At 39.4% G+C, this 18,728-nt stretch overlaps 1 protein-coding gene across 1 annotated transcript in view; it reads left to right on the top strand.

The window, feature by feature from the left end:
• Nucleotides 1-102: 102 nt before the first annotated feature.
• The window catches only part of alk (ALK receptor tyrosine kinase), a gene marked incomplete at both ends in the record, with an annotated part of 709,791 nt that continues 691,165 nt past the window's right edge, over nt 103-18,728 (top strand). The window contains one exon of the mRNA XM_079833880.1: nt 103-823. Within this exon, the coding sequence (XP_079690006.1) occupies nt 103-823 (721 nt within the window). The remainder of the gene's footprint in view (nt 824-18,728) is intronic.

Genomic DNA, 18,728 nt, shown 5'->3' with positions numbered 1-18,728 from the left:
AAACGTAGACTCGAATAGCTCTCCGTTCGTTCCCTGATTCAGCTTCCCATTTGGAGAGCGCGAGCAGAAGCAAAAGAAAATCGGATCTTTCCAGCTTAAATCATGATTGCACGGATACTCTACTTTTTCCTTTGGTCTGCGGCATTTCTTCCCGAGCTGCAGTGCGCTTCTCAGAGAACCGCGGACGCGCTTACTACTTTTCCCACGTCCGCGTTCATCAACGGCACCGACAGAAAGGACTCCAACCAGACCTCCACCTCTCGGAACAAGAGGAAGACGCTCTCGGTGGATTTCGCCGTGCCGTCGCTGCTACGTTACTACTTGGCTCTGTTTATAAAGCGCCCGCTGAACGGAGACTGCCTGTCGTTTAACGGATGTTACACGGTGCGCGCGAACTTGCTCATGCGCTGCGTTCCGTTGCAGAAAACCATCTCCAGTTTGGCTGATGCAAAGTTGGCCGCGATGAACGTCAACAGATCCAGCACTGGACAGCTCCCGTATCGACAGAAGCGTCCCGTGCCCAAAGTTTTGAATTTGGGATTGACCAGCGCCAGTCGAAAGTCCAATCAAGTTGTGGTGGAGGTGGGTGAAGAGATGGTTAGAACGGGATGCGGAGGACTGCATGTGTACGAGGACGCGCCGGTTGTGTTCCTGGAAATGGACCTATCGCGGATTTTGGAGTGGTGGCTGGGGGCGGAGGGAGGCCGGCTCAGGGTCCGACTCATGCCCGAGCGGAAAGTGCAGGTCCCCGGGATAGAGGACAAGTACTCAGCCGCCATCAGAGCTTCGGACGCCCGCCTCTTCTTTCACATAACTTCAAGTGGTAAGAATTCAACTTTGCGATGATTGCAGTGTTTATAGAGTAGGCTACGCTTGATTTGGTTACACTTTATTTGAAGGTGTCTTTGTTACAGTGTATATTTATACATTATTAAGTAACTACATGTACTTACTATAGAGTTAGAGTTTGGTTTAAGGTTAGCTGCATGCAATTATGCATCATGTACTGTTATTACTGTAGTAACTACATGTAACATGTGTAACTATTTATGTATAAAGACGCTATTTTAAGGTGTTACAGTGTAATTATATATTTGTACTTACTATAGGGTCAGGGTTTAGTTGAGGGTTAGTTGAATGCAATTATGCAACTTACTGTTATTACTATGGTAAGTACATGTAATATATGTAACAAGGACACTAAATTAAAGTGTTCATTTGCAGTGTAATTTGTCGCTAAGGTTAAAGGTGGAACTATTTTGGGGCCCACAGGTCCAGGGGACCCCTCAACAATATATAGATGTTATTTTGCTTGTGCTCAGTTATTGTAATAGTAAGCAGTTTTATAATTTTTCTACACAGTTCTTGGTTAATTGCGGTATTCTGCAGTCAGATATTTCTCAATAATGACCATTGCCCATGCAATGCTATGTAACTTCAGCTCGATTCAATATTAATTTGCTGATTAGTAGCCTGATAATTGCATAATGAGGTGTAACAAAACTTCTCTTGATCACCCTGTTGGGGTTTATTTTTGCCGTAATGACCGGCTTGCTGTGCGTTATCCCCTGCATACAGTGAGAAAAGTTTAGTTTTGCTGAGATCTGTCACTTCCCCCTTTGTATTGTTGCAACATTATCAGTCTTGGTAATTCATTGGCTGTTCAAAAGGGTGGCACTGCAACACCATTAAAGACTACACAGCATCACAGCATGCACAACAAGGGGCACTTTTTGCAAAATCGCATAAGCTGACAGATGCAAAACCATTTGATGGCTTTCCTCAACCCCTCCTTTCTTCTCATTATAATTTAGTGTCGAGAATCTCAGTGTTGACCTATGTTGAGCGACCATTGGTGAAGCTCTACAGCAGGCTTTCATTCATTACTTGGCATTAGCCACTTTTTGCAGTGATGTTTGAAGTATTAATCTTGACAAACCTGTTCTCAGAGACCACTATAAAGCGCACAGACCTCAAGAGATAAGTAAAGGTTTTATGACCTCTGAATAAGCACTATAGGCTTTTTGCAGTGTATACTGTATGTCCTAAAATACAGGCTTTAGTACCAAATTATGGGTTATTTCATTAGAAGTCCAGCTGCTGCTGACCCTCTCAGTTTTTGCTGTGGCTGTATAACTTTCGTTTTGTATTTTTGTAAGTCCCACCGCTTTCACAGCTTAGCCGTTTAAACAGCCCTTCTGGTTAGTTTAGGTTAGCAAAATGACCTAATATTGCCTATGTACACTTTGATTCTGATGCGTTCTTTTCTTTTTTCACATTTCTTATTCATCTCCCTTGAAAGCTTTCTCGTTTTTGGTGATTTTTATGCAGCTGCTTCATCAAGTTTCTGGTGCAGCCCACATATTGTGATTTGAAGGGTCTCCGAAACCCTTCATCAGTGAATGATGCTTTTCAAGGCCGGTTCATTCTTTGCTTATTCAGAACTGTAATACGTATTCTATGGCATCCATCATCAACCGTCTCGGTCAAATATGTCCTTTTTAAGGAGCAGGTCAATGAAACCGTGGTGGAATTGTTTTCCGCTGGAACACATGACCTTATGTGAATTTAAAGTGGTGCATGGATAAATTATTATTATAGTCTGTCTGGAATCTTTTAAAGCAATCATACTTTGATTACAGCAAAGATACTGTAGCTGCAGAGACTTGAGTGCCTCTTGAGTTATTTATGAAATTACAAGAACTATAATCATGTTTAAATCACATAAACTTGCTTTTTTTCGGTGATATTTTTCAGGTTTAAAAAATATATGAATTGAATATACCCTCATAAACCCAAATGAATTTAAAATCACTTATTACACGGCTCTGTGGAATACTTGATTGGTCAATTGTGCATTCCAGCGGTGTGTTATTCCCAGATAACAACCGCCAAAGTGAATAACACACCACTCATCTTGACCGGTACTACTTATATGCTTAACGTATCACTCCGCGTCATCTTGTGACTGAAAAACACTCAACCACCACAGGTTACAATGGAAGACTTCAAGGGTTAGTTCACCCAAAAATGAAAATTAGCCCATGATGTACTCACCCTCAAGTCATCTTAGGTGTATATGACATTTTTCTTTCAGACGAATAAAATCGGAGTTATATTAAAAAAGTCCTGGTTAATCCAAGCTTTATAATGGCAGTAGTTGTTGTTCTGTTTTTGAATTCCATAAAAATGCATCTGTCCATCAAATAACGTGCTCCACACTGCTCCGGGGGGTTAATAAAGGCCTAATAAAATATTTAAACTCAAGACAATATTTCTCAATTTACTTGAGACAAGAAGCCATGTAATAAGTGGGATAATGTACATCCAGCCGGTTGTTATCGCAGAATAAACCCCGACGCGAAGCGATAACAACCGGCTGGATGTACATTATCCCTTACTTCATGCCATATTACTCAGTGATGTCTTTAGTAAGCATATGTATTCATCAGTGCTGTCAATCGCTTAAAAATGTTACCAATAAATCACAGTTTTTTTCTGTAATTAATCGTGATTAATCGCACCTAACACTAAAGTTGTTAATATATTTTTATGTTGTAATACTTTCTCATTTAATCTCCAAAATAATGTAGAAACAACATTTAGACAGTATATTTTAAATATTTGTTTACTGAAATATTTAATACTAAGCTGAAGGCCAGTATCACTGATGCCAATACTGATGTCCAGGGGCGGACTGGCCATCGGGAGCACCGGGAGATTTTCCGACTGTTTACGATTAACAAAATTTACACAATGGACATTCATTTCCAAGGATGCAAACTAGCCGACTTCTGACCTTTTCAAATTACTCAGATTGTAATGCCATTTACGTTATTCGACACACAATGCGCAAAGCAACATTAACGTAGCAGTTTTCAGTATCAGAGTGAATGTTTGTGTGTCTGTTTCCAGGCTTTCTTCAGTAATATTATTTTCACTAAAACATGGTAAAGCTGTCAACTTTCATATTCAAGTAGCCTATATGTCCTGTGAAGGAACGTGTCATATAACCTACTAAAATAAATATAGCCTATAATTTGCTAGTTAGTTCACATGCATTATTTTACGCACTAGCAATCAACAGTTTGAAATAATTTTAATTTCTGCATAAAAGACTTTTAATGTTTAGAACGATAGTTATTTTTAGCCTCGGGCGGCTGTCTCGGTCTTTAAGGGTTAAACTTCACTGTATGGAGAGAAAAAAAAAGCATTTATATTTCTGTATAAATAGCATCTATATTTTTTATGTTAGTAAGTGGTGTTTAAAATTGCTTTAATGAACATAATGAGCTGGTGAGTTTATGGTGAGATGTGTTGCGGACCGGTTGTTATGGGCCGTTTTGTGCCAGAAAGTCCAGGGCCACTTTTTTGCCCCAGTCCGTCCCTGCTGATGTCTGATGATTTCTCAGTTTTAGACTTTAATTATAGCCATTCAACATTACACTATAATTGAAAGCTATCGATTTTAACATTTAATAGGCTTTAAAAAATATAACATTTAATTTAAGTGAACTTAAAACAATCTTCACATAAACCCATTGTAATAAATGTCACATTTAGCTGTGCCTTTAATATATCACCACACTAAGGTTTTTTTTTTTTTTTACAGGCGGGACAGTTTAGATTTTTTCCTGCCCTGCTAAAATACAAAAAAAGTTATTGTTTTCGTTGTTTTTTGACCCATGTTACCTTGTAAACACTGCTTTAATATTTTCAGGTGTACCTTGAATATTAAAGTTATCAAACACTTCACAGTCCTCTTTGCATAAATTATAAATGAAATATAGATTAATCCTTATCAAGCTACAAACGTTATTTAGTCAACAGCAGTGTGTGGTTTCATCTTTGTCTTTTGTTCTTTGATGAACATTAATCAAAGACAGCAGAAGGTTTATTAGGCTGCTGTCACAGACCTGACGCACATGACCCGGTTCTGACACATCCTATTTTCTCGCAACCTTTTGTGTTCATTTAACACTTTTTAACTCATTTAAGACTGTGCTTATCTTTATTATTTTGGTATCATTTTGTGTGTTTTTGTCCGTTCAAGCGTGGAAAAGAACTCGTCTTTCTGTGCGCCCGTTTTGGGTGTTTGTTCGCATGTGTTAAGTATTTATACATGAGGTCTGGTTCTCTTTTTTTTGTATAAACTACATAATTCATAGTTTTTTAATCATATTAATAATGAAATCAATAAAATCTGTTCGATATCATCATTTATTTAACACAGTTAAACCATTATCCGGTGTGATTTTTAAACACTTTTTCAGCAGTGTTTCAGTTTGGTTTCATGTTTGTTGAGCTTTAAAGAGAATTAAATTCATCAATACAAAGAGTGCAAATGACTTTCATTAGTTCCATCTAGATTCCATTTATAAATAAATTTGCCATTAAAAAGGTCATTTACTTGTAAATGAGAGTCTGAGTATTGATGTTGGTCACCTGTGGCGATGCCCTCTCAGAAATTCCAGCATTTTCAGCTCCGACCTCTCCTTAGAAGATTTATAATACAAACTCTAAAGACTTTACTTTTCAGATTAGGTCAAAACATTTCAGTGTCGTTCTAAACATACAGAAATGTATGTGTACAACATTTGAATATGAATGAGATTACCCTTCTTAGTTTCACTGTACAGGGTCTGGAGCAGATGATGTATGATCCAGGAACATCACATAATCTGTTATAGGGGTATCAAAGGCTTGTTGTCTTTTGCGGAGTGGTCAGGTCTAATCCTTCAAGACTCCCTGAGGCTGCTGAGACTTTCTCATTCTGAGGGTCAGAAAAGTCATTAAGATTTCTCTCTCCCCAGGCCTTGTGCTTTGTGACATTGTCTGTCCTCTGCTGCTCTCAGCATTCTTCATTACAATCAAAATTTCCTCTTTACAAGCACACTATTCCATGTTCTTCATTTGTCCTCAGCATGCTACAAATAGTAATATTACAACCCAAGTTTATTGGAAAGAACGTGCAGCATTTCTGCAAAATGGCATACGATGCTTTTTGCATTCTTCATGATATTTTCAAAGTGTGGCGCTAAAAGCATGTTCAGTTTTATTGAAAATCTGGCAAGCAACGTTTTATCAAATCGGTTGTTGTGCGCAAAGTACCACCTACGCTAAACCCTAAATACCCGATAGTGTTAAAAAAAGCAAACGTGAGACAAAAACACATTTGCTGAATCAACCATGCCAGTTTGCTTCTACAAGTCTTTGAGCTATTTCATCACAAATACAATGCTGTAGGTACATGAAAAGCCACAAAAAAGGAGATAATAATGTGTTGCACACATCAAAATGCATTAGTTCACAAATCATGCACTATGGTAAAAGTGCTTTGAGTTTATGACATAGACATAGTATTGTTCAAGGAAACATGCAGAAATAAGTTTGTATTACTTAATAATCTGCCCTGTAATTGTGTTTGAGTGACAAGGAATAAAAGTGTCTGGTGTTTTACTTCCTCTAGCATTCATTTCAGCTGGAATTGTGAATTGTATGTATTGTTATTTTTTGGAGTTTTGCACTCCAAATGTCCTATGTTGTAATATGTATAGTTGTAATAGAGATCAGTATGCACAATAGAGGATCTTTTTTAGACATTCTACTAACTATAAGTTACTTTGCAACTACATGTCATCTAACTCTCATTAGAGTATTAGTAGACTGTCTACTTAAAGCTGCACTATGTAACTTTTCCGTCCACTAGAGGTTGCCTGTTCAAAACAAAGGCGTAGTTTGATGATGCCAGGTTTGAGAGCAGTATATTGGGACATGTGGTCTCCACCTCACAGCCGGTGGGAAAGAATCGGGATAGGACTCGGGCAGAAATCATGTTCATGGATGCGATTATTAACGTTACTGTAGTAGGCCTATGAAGCAGAGCAGGACCGAGTGTTGTGGAGCTGAGCAGGGCCGCTGGAGCCATTGTTAATGAGAGGAGCGGCAGGACTTTTATTATGACACAGTCTCCGGCGGGACTTTTATTATGACACAGTCGCCGGCGCCACTTCCGGTTTTCCGGTCATGATTATGAAGTAACGCAACTCTCATTATCATATTAGATACATCTGAGTGTGTGTTGAAAACGATGTTATGACGTTACTCTGTGCGTTCGCTCTGCGGCTGCTATGACACTTGTTCACACTGCAGTGAGAGTAAAGCATTTCTGCAGAATAAAACCGGAAACCGAGGGTAACGCAGATATTATGTCATTGACAGGCGACTCCCTCACACGTCCCGGTTCCTTGGTTAAAATCGCAATTTCTCATGAATTACAAGTAGTTGGAAACATTTGGGATATTGTAAGTAATCATCTGAACAAAATATATAACACTGGCCTAGTGGTTTTTGGATATTTTACTCAAAAAAGTTTACATAGTGCACCTCTAACATTTTATTTTGATGCTCTCCAACAGACATTCTACTGACTGTAAGTAACTCTGAAACTGTCAATGGGGTTGCAAAGGGGATTAAAATTTCTGGTAAATTTACAGAAACTTTCCAAAAGTTTCCAAAAATCCTGAAAGTTTCCAAAAATTTTTTCAAAAAAAAGTTTCTGGAACCTTTGCAACACTACATGTCAACGTATTCTACTAATCCGAACCCTAACAGTCTACTGCAGTAATACTCTAATTAGAGTTCGTTGACTTGTAGTTGCAAAGTTACTTATAGTCAGTAGAATATCTAATATGGACCATTTTTCTGTTTTATTATGTATTCGTTTGTTGTAGACTTTATTTAAAGGAATAGTTCATCCAAACTTCGAAGCTTTTGTCATCACTCATCTTCATGTCATTCCAAATCTATATGTCATAACCAAACCTTTATCATTCTGTGGAACACAAATAGTGATATGTCGGGGGAAAAATCATTACAGTTTTTCTCCATTGCTTTGGCTCATTTCTTGAAACAGAAATTACATTCTCAAAACAACATGGACAAATCTCCAAACCACTTGGCAATTGTTCACAACAGAATAGCATTTTTCATTCATTTCATCAAATTGCAAATGTCTAAGTACATGTCTCAGTGTCTCAGTACATCTTTGCAATTGATTAAGTACAGGTAGCCTACATTTAGCACAGTTTGCAAGTGATTAGATCTTGTTGATCTAAACTGATTGTTTGATTCTCAGTCTAATGGTCATTCTCTCCGAAACGTATCAGCGTCATTTCATTGTATAAGTCATCACATGCACAAAAGTCTGTTCAATTGTCAAAATTAGTCAAGAACATAATACCATGAATACCATATATGAATCCCTTGGAACATTTGATACATTTATTACAGCTATTGACAGTCAGGTAAAACTAGAACTTGACTAATGAAGGAGGAGTTTCACACATCTCAGATGACCAATCAAACAGTATGTTTAGTTACCTGACAAGTGCTGTCCATGACTGTGAAAGCTGCCAAACATATATGTAAAGAGCTTTGATGAACAATATGAACAATTTCTGAACATGGAGGCACCTGGCCAAAATGAACAAGAGAGGGGAAAAGAGTGGAAGAGAGGGGAAGGGGGTAGAGAGGGGAAGAGAGGGGAAGGGGGATAAGAGGGGTAGAGAGGGGAAGGGGGTAGAGGGGGGTAGAGAGGGGAAGGGGGATAAGAGGGGTAGAGAGGGGAAGGGGGTAGAGGGGGGTAGAGAGGGGTAGAGAGGAGAAGAGAGGGGAAGGGGGATGAGAGGGGTAGAGAGGGGAAGAGAGGGGAAGGGGGTAGAGAGGGGAAGAGAGGGGAAGGGGGATAAGAGGGGTAGAGAGGGGAAGGGGGTAGAGGGGGGTAGAGAGGGGAAGGGGGATAAGAGGGGTAGAGAGGGGAAGGGGGTAGAGGGGGGTAGAGAGGGGTAGAGAGGAGAAGAGAGGGGAAGGGGGATGAGAGGGGTAGAGAGGGGAAGAGAGGGGAAGGGGGTAGAGAGGGGTAGAGAGGGGTAGAGAGGGGAAGAGAGGGGAAGGGGGATGAGAGGGGTAGAGAGGGGAAGGGGGATGAGAGGGGTAGAGAGGGGAAGAGAGGGGAAGGGGGATGAGAGGGGTAGAGAGGGGAAGAGAGGGGAAGGGGGTAGAGGGGGGTAGAGAGGGGTAGAGAGGGGTAGAGAGGAGAAGAGAGGGGAAGGGGGATGAGAGGGGTAGAGAGGGGAAGAGAGGGGAAGGGGGTAGAGGGGGGTAGAGAGGGGAAGAGAGGGGAAGAGAGGGGAAGGGGGATGAGAGGGGTAGAGAGGGGAAGAGAGGGGAAGAGAGGGGAAGGGGTAAAGAGGGGAAGAGAGGGTAAGGAGGGTAGGAAGAGGTAGACCTGGAGTAGGATGTGGCCAAAGAAGACGGGGACCAAATTTATCAGATGCGATTCTACTGAGAACCCATGGGTTGACATTGAGAGAGACTGGACAGAGACTTCAGCCCAACCTCAGCAGATATAAAAAACAAACCTTTGAAAATGCATGAATGAATCAAATGATTTTACAAATGTGGAGAGAAATAAATATTTTCATCAATATGCAGTACTGGTCTTGTGTGTACTGTTTGGTCAATATATTCATATACTTTACTCTAACAATATCTCTGAAAAAAAAATCGAACCCAGATTATATCATTAGAAAAGTAGAAATTTTACAAGTTTTTTACAGTAAGATTGAGAACAGCAGCGTGTGGATGGCCAGGAGGGTGAGGACGGTAATTTTCATTGTTTTTTTGTTTGTGTGTTATATTACAGTATATTATGCTGTATACATTTTCTTTTTACTGATGTATGGAAGTTACTTTATGTGTGTGAATGATAATGGTTACAATTTCCTTGGCGGTATGAGTGCAATGTGTGATGTCAAACCTTGGAGGCTACTCCTACCCTAAAATCCTATTTCTTTTTTTCAGTTTTATACACAATTGTATTCTGTAAGCTAGACAAAAATGAAGGACTGGGCTAAGACTGAAAGGTGGACATGAAGGATATTTCAATGGTCCTCTGCCATAGTGACAAAACATCTAAACATTTTGACTTGCAGTGCTTACACAATGCCAAAGGGACAAAACATTTTGGGGGCACTGACTGTTTAAATGAGAAGGAAATTTAGTTTTGACACATGAGTGAACTGTTTTGGGAGAGGTATGAGCTTTTGCAGGTGAACCATGGTGTTGTGCCGAACCATCTACGTTATTTTGGCAAAAGCACCAAGAGTGTTGAGAACGTCCGGTCTGTTTCAAGAAATGAGCCAAAGCAATGAGAAGGATCTTTGCCATTTTGGTGGCACTGACCATTTATATGGGAAAGGAATTTAGTTCTGAAGCATGAGTGAACAGTTTTGGGAGAGATATTAGCTTTTGCAAGTGAGCTCTAGTGTTGTGCTGAACTGTAAGACTGTTTTGCCAAATGATCTTACAATTTTGAGAATGTAATTTCTGTTTCAAGAAATGAGCCAAACCAAGGGAGAAAAACTGTAATACAGCTTTTCGTCTTAAAATGGCAGTTTATAGTCAGCTCATTTGTCGAGCATCAAGTGAAATTCTCATACTGGGTGTTCTGGATTGTTTTTGGCCCCCTATTGGTAAACCTCTTTTGAACAATGTGCTTCTCTGTTGTTGAGGAGATCAATAATCCACCTACTTGGAACTGTTTATATCTCAAACTGGAAAGTATGCAGTTAGGAAAGGATTCTCTAATCTTTTTCAACAAAGTTTATGTCTGTAATTTTTTTTGGAGGGTAGAATACTTTCTCCAATTCTAGTTTAATGTGGAGAGACAACTTAAGTTAGCCATTCTCACAGATCGATTACCCTAGAGAGTGTAAACACTGTTTCTGTGGCACTTTCAACATTGCTCTGTTTGTTTGAGCAGCCCGAGACCAAAACATTAGTTCACTCAATGATGTGAGATTATGGTCTTTGTCCGAACAATGCAAGACCTTTTTGGAAACCTTTTGGTGCCGCTAATATTGCAAAAATGACTCATTGAAGCTTTAATCTGTCATGAGATATAGAATAAAATAGAATACTTTTGATTCTCCAATAGCAAAAATGCTTTGTTGTCGTCTTAAAACTTCTATCCCAGTTCAAAAAGGCAATTTAATGACTCTAAGCTGCAACAATGCGAATGAGAACTCAGTTCAAGAACTCAGTGAGAGTACAATTCTGTACTGTATAGTCTAGAGTGTATTTCTTGTTGTGGTTATGTTTGTCTGGTTATATGGTTATATGTATGTCTTTCAACCATCATTCAGGAGCAGCACTCCTAATTTCGTTGTATGCAAATACAATTAAAATAAATGCTTTCAATTCTATTAAATTCTATTCTATTCAATTCAGTATTCATGCACTATGAGAGGCGGCTTTTTGTGTGCACTCTCTGGAGGTTTCCAGCACAGAAAACCACATGCGAGTGCCGAATTGAGTTCTCTTTTGTGTAAACCCGAATAAGTTGGCCAAAAAAAAAAAAATTTAGGCAATCAGTTGCATCACTTTTCCTGTAAATTTCCAGAAACTTTCCAAAAGTTTCCGAAAATACTGAAAAGTTAAGAAAGTTAAAGTTTAAGTAAGCAGATTTTTATTTTGTACTCACACATTTTAATTGCTCTTAACTTTAAATATTTGAGTAAGCTAATTCATACATTTAAATTCAACTTATTCAACTTTAATATTTTTTGAGTTGTGGAAACTTGGCTAACTTTAACTATAACTAATTCAATAAATGGCACCTTGCTAATTGGTCACACAATGATTTGATACACTGTAAACCCGAATAAGTTGGCAAAAGTTCCCAAAATTGAGGCAATCAGTTGCCTCAAATTTTTTAAGTTAAGAAATGTAAAGTTTAAGTTAGCAGAACTTTCAGATTTTTATTTTGTAATCATACATTTTAAAGGGATAGTTCACCCAAAAATGAAAATTCTGTCATCATTTACCAACCCTCAAGTTGTTCCAAACCTGTATGAGTTTCTTTGTTCTGCTGAACACAATAGAAGATATTTTGAAGATACCAAGCAGATAAAGCAACCATTGAGTACCATAGGTATTTTTTTCCTTTCTATGGTAGTCAATGGTTGCTCTTTCTGCTTGGTTACAAACATTCTTCAGGATATCATGTTTTGTGTTCAGCAGAACAAAGAAACTCATTCAGGTTTGGAACAACTTGTGGGTGAGTAAATGATGACAGAATTTTCATTAACTTAAAATATCATGCAATCTCAAATTTTTAGTAGTGGAAACTTGACTAGCTTTAACTAGCTAATTCAATAAATGCCACCTTGCTAATTGGTTACACGGTGCTTTGGTAACATTAGCATAGCACTTGCTGAACTTTTGCCCACTCAAAAGAAAAAGAAAGTTCTAAATAAAAGTTAATTTGTTTGAACCAATTTGTTTCATTTTAGCGGTAGGGTTTACAGTGACATTACAATGTGCACATATGAATTGATAAGCAGAATCAACATTTTTATTTTTAAAATAAACCGATTTTTGATTTTCCCAACCCTACACACAGGACTAGCATGGAGTTTCTGGCATTTTTTAATTGCTCACCACATTTTGGTTAATAGCAGCTTTTAGCCTTTTGTATTGGCAGCCTTATTTTGCCCAGTATTTCATAGGCGGCCTTGACTTTTGTGCATTGAGCATCATGAATGGCTTAGAACATGCGTTCCAGGATTTGTTTGAGAAACATAAGCCTATTATCTCTGCATATGAAAGACTTACTGAGAAAATGGTGCCTTGATGAAAACAATCAGGAGAATGCAATTTTTGTCAGCATGTTTTTATTTCCCTCAAAGTCAACATCAATTGAGCTAACAGTGTTAATTATGCAGATTACAGCAAAACAGCAATTTGGGGAGATTAGCATATTCACTTTGTATAGAATTCTGTAGCTGTAAGGTTATATATTTGAGATTTTGTTTTTGAGTCAGTTCTGTAATCTTAAGGCAACCTTTTTTTTTCACTCAGACCTGCTCTAAAATTAGATCTATATTCATCTGAATAACAAACTTGAAAGTCACAGATTTCAATGTCTCAGACATTTTGGCACGTCTTCGTGCACACCTGCTCACCCACACAGATTTAATGCAGATTTTGCTTTGAAGCAAGGTTAGTGTTCTCACAGGAGCCTAGCTCAACTTATAGGATATGTTGTTTTCGGATTTGGTTGAAGTTCTTTCACAGGGTTGCTTGAAAACCGATGTTGCATGGAAGAAAGCCTTTGGTTTATGGTTTAACAGAAGTTCAAGTGCAGTCAAATGCTTTATGTTTGGAGGCATTTTTGTGTTAAGGAGTCTTGATGTAAGGTCTTGAGGCGTGTGGAGCATCTAGGCATCCTCTAATGATAGGATACTGCATTGAAGTAAGTGAGAATCAATTGCCTCTTGACTTTTCAAGCTTGTATCAATCAGACACTCATGGGAAAATCAATAAGGTATCAAACGACACAGGGGTTCATTATTTATGTATTTTTATAATCAATGAACCGGAGGTGCACCTGTTTACAACCAAGGGCATTATTTCACTTTTAACCAAGTCAGGGTGTCTGAAAGCTTACAGACACTCAATAAGTGAAATTAGCAAGACATGTGAGTAACGCATACTTCAGAACTAAAATGAAACAGGATTTAATTTATAAGTGTTAGGGAATTGCTGCCAAGGGCGTTGACAGATAATATTTTCAAATATCAAATATATTCAGATATCTGCCAAAAAGCCCGGGCTTATCTTAAAAACACTGACAAGTGCTGTCACTGACATGAAATTGATCTTAAAGTCCAAAGTATGTGGAGCAGTATTTGAATGTTTATACACGTAGGTGTATTGTGAAATGTTTTCTTACTTAATTTTAATAGAAAAAAAGTTTTTCCACCACAAAGTTTCAAAAGAAAGACCTCAGACCTCAGACTGCCTCAGGCCCTTTCCAAGGCTGGAAAAGGAGGTTGAACACCAGACCACTGTGCCTCCAAGTCTTTTTTTTTTTTGTACTTTAACCCAAGTGCAATTTGGCACACACAGTGCAAGATGATCACTAAGGCCCTCGGCTACTATTTTCACTCATTTGATTTCACACACAGCACTTGTGAACACTCAACAGAAGTGTGAATAGGTTCTCTCAACTTGAAGAAACACTCACACCAGCCACAACAAACAGATATTTTGCTAGACTGCACTTAGTAAGCTGATGGAAATTATATTAATCTGATATTACATTCATTTTACTGACCAAATTCCCATTATGTCCCAAGAGGAACATTGGGCCTGTGTAAAAATCCAGTTATAGTTGCTTTCAATTTAAAGGGATCCATCTTTGAAGGACTTTAATGTTTGGCTCAGCTAGCCATGCAGATAGATAAAAATCTATGCATCTTAATGAGCTGCCCTTCTAACCCGCCGCCATCTATCTCCAATGCTAATGTGCACTGGTTCACTCTGAAGGGGCATTTGCAAATGGCCTCCATTGATGGCAAAAAGTATATAGCTTCAGCATGGGCAATGGGACTTATGGGGTCCTTCTTCACTATAGAGTGCTGCAGGGATGATGTTTTGTAGCCAAAACCTGGAAGTAGCAGTTAGCATTTTAGCTCTTCCGGTTACATTGTCCCTAAGTCGATGGGTTTTTGGAATGGGTTTTTGGTTTTTGATTGCCTGAAATAAGATATGTGGTTTTATTCTACAACATAAAATACACCAGTAATACCAGCATGTTATTTTTTAACCCTCTGGGGCTCTTCGGTCATTTCTGACCCGAATTTTTTAAAATAAAATGTTAAAAATCGTAGCTTCATCGGAATGGTCCGAAACTTGGTGACTTTATTGGTACTTGGTATATGAACACCCAAAAAAATAGGGGACAGGATTTGAAAAGTCTAAGTGGTTGTAAAAAAAAGTCCTACACTCAGGACCTTCGGGTCAAAAATGAGGTTTTTTGTGCATACAATCTACAAATCAGCCAGGATGCAGAAAAAAAGGACTCAACAGTGAACCTCTAAAACATCAAGAGTGCAAAACAGACAAAAAAACCTCACACACATAAAAACACAATTAGCTGTTGGAATGGCACGCGTTAATTTGTGTGTGCGTGTGTTTTTGTGTGTATAAGTGTGTGAGTTTTTTTGTCTGTTTTGCACTCTTGATGTTTTAGAGATTTTTGTGGGTGTTCATATACCAAGTACCAATAAAGTCACCAAGTTTCGGACCATTCCGATGAAGCTACATTTTTTTTTTTTTTTTTATAAAATGCAAGATCCACTATAGTGGTAAAAATGTGCTATTGCGTAATAAAAATGCTCAATGTGTCCACTGGATGGCACTGATCTCATTAAAAAAAATTGCTTTAATGAGGCCTAGGCTTGACTCTAAAATGAAATATAGCTTTAATTAAAGGTCCCATGGCATGAAATTTTCATTTTATGAGGTATTTCAACATTAATATGAGTTCCCCTAGCCTGAATATTGTCCCCAAGTGGATAGAAATGTTGATCGGTGTAAAACCGAGTTCTGGCTGTCTTTCTCTGCCTTTGAGAAAATGACAGGCCAGACGAGCCAATCCTGAAGCCTCCTGGTTTGACGTCCAAGCAGGAATGGTTTCCTCCCTTTCCTCCGCCCAAAGAATCTGGCACGCCCATGCAAACGCGAGAGATCATTAACGTTACTTGTGAACGAGTGAACGCTGGCAGTTTCTCAGTGTTTGGATGTACAAATGAAAACAGAAGTCTTTCTTCAGTTCCTTCTGATCTGTGATCAGTGATTTCTGATGTGTAGCTAATTATTTATTATTCGTGCTGCGGCTTCTCTCTCTCCCGACAGAACGGTGTTTTCGTGTTTTCTATCTTGTGAGTCAGTGTTTTGTACGTCCTCGTCGCGTCTATCTGTTCTTAAATGTGCATACAGTCTTTTCTGTTTAACATCAGCAGTCACATCTTTAGAGATAAACCTCACACACGCCGAAGCTCGGCCTTCAACATCCCCGACCCCCAGTACTGCATCTGGCCCACAGCGGAGGCACCAAACGCGGCGTGAGATTAAGCAGAAGGGGGGTAAGCGTGAGCATATCTGGGCTAGGCTAGCCAGCTTTCCCCACAATAAACTGGATTACATTCGATTACTGCTGTTGTGTCTTTGTTTGCGCTGTGTAAGTTACTCAATGCGCATCACTGACGCTATTCATATGATTGGAACATATCTAGAAATAATGCTATACTCAACACTTACCAACTCGTTAATCTCGCTGTAATGGTACATTGCATGTGTTACAAAGTTGGTAGAATAAGGATGAAGAGGACTCGGCGTGACTGGGACTCGTGTTTATTCAGAACTCTCAGATACAAACACAATAAACTCGCGCTGACTGACAGCGCTCTCATAACTCAGTAGTTACTATAAATAACTTTGTTAGCAATCGCTCCGTCTCCGTGATGTCCGGTTCGCGAACGAATCATTCTTTTGAATCGGTTCTTTTTAGTGAACCGAACCAGTTCACCAAATCGGACTGAATCGTTCTAAACGGTTCGCGTCTCGAGTCAGCGCTGATCCATAATTTACTAAAGTTACTAACTTTCTGACATGAGTGACAGCCCCTCTGACTAGAAATAAACTAATAACCTGAAGTATATGCTAGTATCTACAACAGTTCACCCTGAACTGAGACATGCTGAGAGAACTGATGAGAAGTGAACACAGGTCCATCCGTCTCTGGCAGACTCGTGCCTGCTCGTGCCTCGTTAAACCACGCCCCCTCCGCTCATTTAAAATCCAAAGATGTCAGCCAATCACAACAGTGGGCGTTTTTACTGAAGTCTCACAGCAGACACGCCTCTTGAAGCAGGGCATTCAGCCACAGGGCAAACAGCAGTATAGAAAAAATGCCTTTTATTTCTAAATTATGACATTTTATGATGTAAAAATCATACTAACAATATAAGTACACCTCAGGAAACACTATAAAATAATAGAAAAATGCCATGCCATGGGACCTTTAAAACAAAAAAAATTATATATAGATATAAATGTTTTATTATATTCAATGGGAAAAAATGGGTCATAATTATTGCATAAATATTAATTATAAATCATTAAATTATCTCAAAACACCAAAAAAGAAAAGAAAAAATATTATTGAACAAAAAAATATTTCATTGATTTTACTCAAATCTTTTTTATCTTAATCCCGCCCTCCGGGTCATTTTTTTTCGAAGGTCCTGAGTGTGACCCATAAATGAAGAACCCCAGAGGGTTAAAAGCTTTTTGTTGTCTTGTTAAAGGTGGTCGCTAACAAGAGGCTAAATGGGATTACAAAGTTTGTCAGGGATATCATTACAATGAACCGGTAAACTGATCTACCCACTAGTCCACTTTCAAAGCCTTAAGGCCTGTTCACACCGGGACGATTTTTGCGCATGTTTATTGCCCACGTTTAACGCCTCGTGACTAAACAAAGGGCACCAATGTGAGTGTGCATACCGACGTGCAAAACGGCAGGAGTAAAAGCGTAATTAAAAAAAAAAATGCCTCAGGTGTGTTTTTTTATTTTGACGCGGCGCGTTAAAAACTGGCCGACCAATAAGATCAGCGCTTTTGTTCTGGAGCTGCTGAAGTGACAGTAAAACACGACTTGGTGGCACTCAAGCCCAAAATGGTCTTGCCGAGCAAACATTGATACGACGAAGAAGTAGTAAGTAGACAAAGAAGAAGATGAACTGCTAATGCTGCTTGCCAGAAAGTGTGTGAATGGTTTTGGCCATAGACATAATATGTCTATGGTTTTGGCAAGCACGTAAATACTGTCTCTCTTATTCTTCTGTGTGACAAGCGAGTGTCAGAAGCATAAAGTGCCGCAGCACCACCTTGTGTACCGGGAGTGCCATCTACTGAATTTGCACGTTCACTCGGCGCATCGCCAGTGAAAATCACTTGGGTGTGAACACTCAAGACGCGCTGAAAAACGTCACGAAAAACGCTGGCGATAAGCGCGCGATATTCGTCCCGGTGTGTACAGGCGTCCATTGTGTTTATAATCATGTGTAAAGGAGGACAGCAGTTGTGTGAGTAAACCTCACTCCTCTGGCCTCAAGAGCCACACTAGAGACTGACACTAGAGGCTGTGGTCTTTAGTGTGCTTGTTAGCGCTCCTGCCTCCCATGCCGGATACGCCAGTTTGAATCTTACTGAGAGTGGTGCGAGTAGAACCGGAGGTGTTATATTTGGTGCCGTGACCCGGATGTGAGGGAGGTTTAGGGAGCTGAGTGTAACAGAGTCCTACTAGTAAGAGCAGGGCAAGTAAACCTCACTCCCCTGATCTCATGAGGCACACTAGCAACTGACACTAGAGGCTGTAATCTTTATCGTGCTTGTTAGTGCTCCTGCCTCCCGGATATGGCAATTTGAATCCCACTGAGAGTGGTGCGAGTAGAACCAGAGGGGTTACAGTGGTGCCTTGACCCGGATGGGAGTGATGTTTAGGGGGATGAGTGTAACCGTGGCCAACTAGTAAGAATAGGGCAAGTAAACCTCACTCCCCTGATCTCAAGAGGCACACTGCCGCACTAGCATCCTTGTTAGCGCGCCTACCTCGCATGCCGAAAACGGGGGTTTGAATCCTGCTCGGAGTGGTGCGAGTAGAACTGGAGGGGTTACACATGTACTTGCAAACTATTCTAACTCAAACTTTAAGGGAAAATGCTTTTTAAATAAAGACTGAAAGAGTTATCGGAAGCTTAGTGATGGTGACGTTGAAGTGACCATGTAGTTCGTTTATAGCCTACGTTTAGCTT

Source organism: Gobio gobio, assembly GCF_949357685.1.
Source record: "Gobio gobio genome assembly, chromosome: 13".
NCBI classification, from domain to species: domain Eukaryota; kingdom Metazoa; phylum Chordata; class Actinopteri; order Cypriniformes; family Gobionidae; genus Gobio; species Gobio gobio.
The sequence above is the reverse complement of the archived record's forward strand: the minus strand, read 5'-3'. Positions and strand labels throughout refer to the sequence as shown.